At 43.8% G+C, this 1,867-nt stretch overlaps 1 protein-coding gene across 1 annotated transcript; it reads right to left on the bottom strand.

The window, feature by feature from the left end:
• Positions 1 to 18: 18 nt before the first annotated feature.
• LOC119343534 (GATA transcription factor 26-like) lies at positions 19 to 1,722 on the bottom strand (the record flags this gene model as incomplete). Its single annotated transcript, XM_037614448.1, has 4 exons — positions 1,103 to 1,722; positions 432 to 861; positions 222 to 294; positions 19 to 113 (listed from the first exon to the last, which is right to left on the bottom strand). Coding segments are annotated over exons 1-4 (1,052 nt in total), but the record flags the coding sequence as incomplete, so codon positions are not given.
• Positions 1,723 to 1,867: the final 145 nt, after the last annotated feature.

Here is a 1,867-nt window from a genome sequence, read left to right as displayed (position 1 = left end):
GTGCAGAAGCAGAGGAACCAAGACTGCTGACCTGTGAAGCTTTGCGGCTGGCTTTCGTAAGGTCTTTTGAGAGACCTCATGCTGGACTTGGTAAGGCCTCCAACTTCCTTGTCCTAAACAAAGAAATAGACCTTATGTAAGGGAAGAGAAAACCACCCAAAGGCAGAAGTACACATGTAGCGAGGTGAACTCAAAAGGCATTCGTAGGTCGGATAGGATACCTCTAAAGCTACTGAAACTAAAGCTGAATCTGCGCTCTCCAGGATATGCTGGTTTGAATAATGAAGCTCATCCCTGCAAAAAGATTAAAAAAATTACATTGATTCACACAATGATAGTTTCTGAATTTAGTATCAAATGTGGGACCGTGGACACAAGGCAGCAACCAATGCTCAGTACAAACATTTTAGGCTAACAAGACTGTAAAATACCTCCTAGCACTGTCATGTGTCTCCATTGGTGACCACTTTAGCTTCTCGGATGCAGCATTTGAGTTGCTCGCTCCCTTGATTTCACTATGCGCAATGAATGAGGCAGAACCTGAATAGGATTCACTTGTAATGTATGACTTGCTATCTGCAGGAACAGAGTTTGCTTCTGACTCTTCCTCTGCTGATTTCGAGTTCGGATGCCTAAGAAGCACACTTCCATAACCGATCTCAAAGGAGCCAACGGGAGTTTCATTATGATAAAGCAGGTCTTCCTCTGTGGATCCTGCTGAAAGGCAGTATAACTTTTCTTCGTGCAATATGGAGTTGAGCTCTTCTACAAGCTCTTCCACCGGTGATGGCTTAGGACGAGTGACACAACTCCTTTTTCTTGATGGCACCAGTGAATCCCAAGCATGTGACTGCGCTGAACCTGAATTTGAATGATACCAGAAAACCACCATTAGCAAACCTAACAATAGTTGTGAAAGGAGTCGTCCAAAAAGAGAGCTTCTGATTCTGATTCTTTTACAGCTCATCTCAAGCCTCAAGTTCAATGCTTATATTATTTGTTTGAATTGAACCAAATCATACAAGATCCGATACTCATCAAGGATTTTTAAAAAAAAGTTTTGACTTAACAGAAACACGTTAAGATATTAGAGGAAACTGACCGGCCATTTCCCTTGCATCAACAGAACCATATGGGGCACAACTCTCTGAATATGATACCGCTGATCCAGAACCAGATCGATTGCTTGTGTCCGCATTTCCCATCTTCCAGAAGTTCTGATCAGACCATGGTTCATCCTTCACTATACTGCGGTTTGGTCTTTTCTTGGGCTGTTTCTGTCCCTTGAGCTTCAGCTTGTCAGGTCTAGCTTCACTAGCACCAGTATCTTCGCGGCGATGCGCCGGTGTGTAGTTCACCAACGTACCCCTTATCCTCCATCTCGACCCACATGCATTGCAGAGAACTGGCTTGTCTGGTGGCCCATTTCGCCAGAGAGGAGTACCTGTGTCAGCAGCATTTGCCATGAGCAATAAGAAACAGAGTACAAAACTGGTACCCGAGAATCTGCGTAAAATGCAGGCACAGAGTTCATCGGTAGTGGGTCCATCAATCATGGGCTTCCTTGCATAATAGATTTATTACAAGAATTATGCCTGGCAGTGAAACTACAAGAGATGCTGGCCGGGGTCCCAAAAAAAAGAGAGATGGTGGCGCTAATCGAGGAAGCAAACATAAAACAACAGTCAGGAAGAATACATCTTCAAGGCAATAAATAAGTAATCTCTCATAGATACACCCTCCGTTCCAAATTACTCACGACGAGTAATTTGGAACGGAGGGAGTACATCGTCAGACTTCATATTCCAGGTACTGTTTTCAATGGTTAGTACATACAAGCCTGTAATGCTCCATGTGCTGTCCTACA

The sequence above is a fragment of the Triticum dicoccoides genome, unplaced genomic scaffold, assembly GCF_002162155.2.
Source record: "Triticum dicoccoides isolate Atlit2015 ecotype Zavitan unplaced genomic scaffold, WEW_v2.0 scaffold131788, whole genome shotgun sequence".
NCBI classification, from domain to species: domain Eukaryota; kingdom Viridiplantae; phylum Streptophyta; class Magnoliopsida; order Poales; family Poaceae; genus Triticum; species Triticum dicoccoides.
The sequence above is the reverse complement of the archived record's forward strand: the minus strand, read 5'-3'. Positions and strand labels throughout refer to the sequence as shown.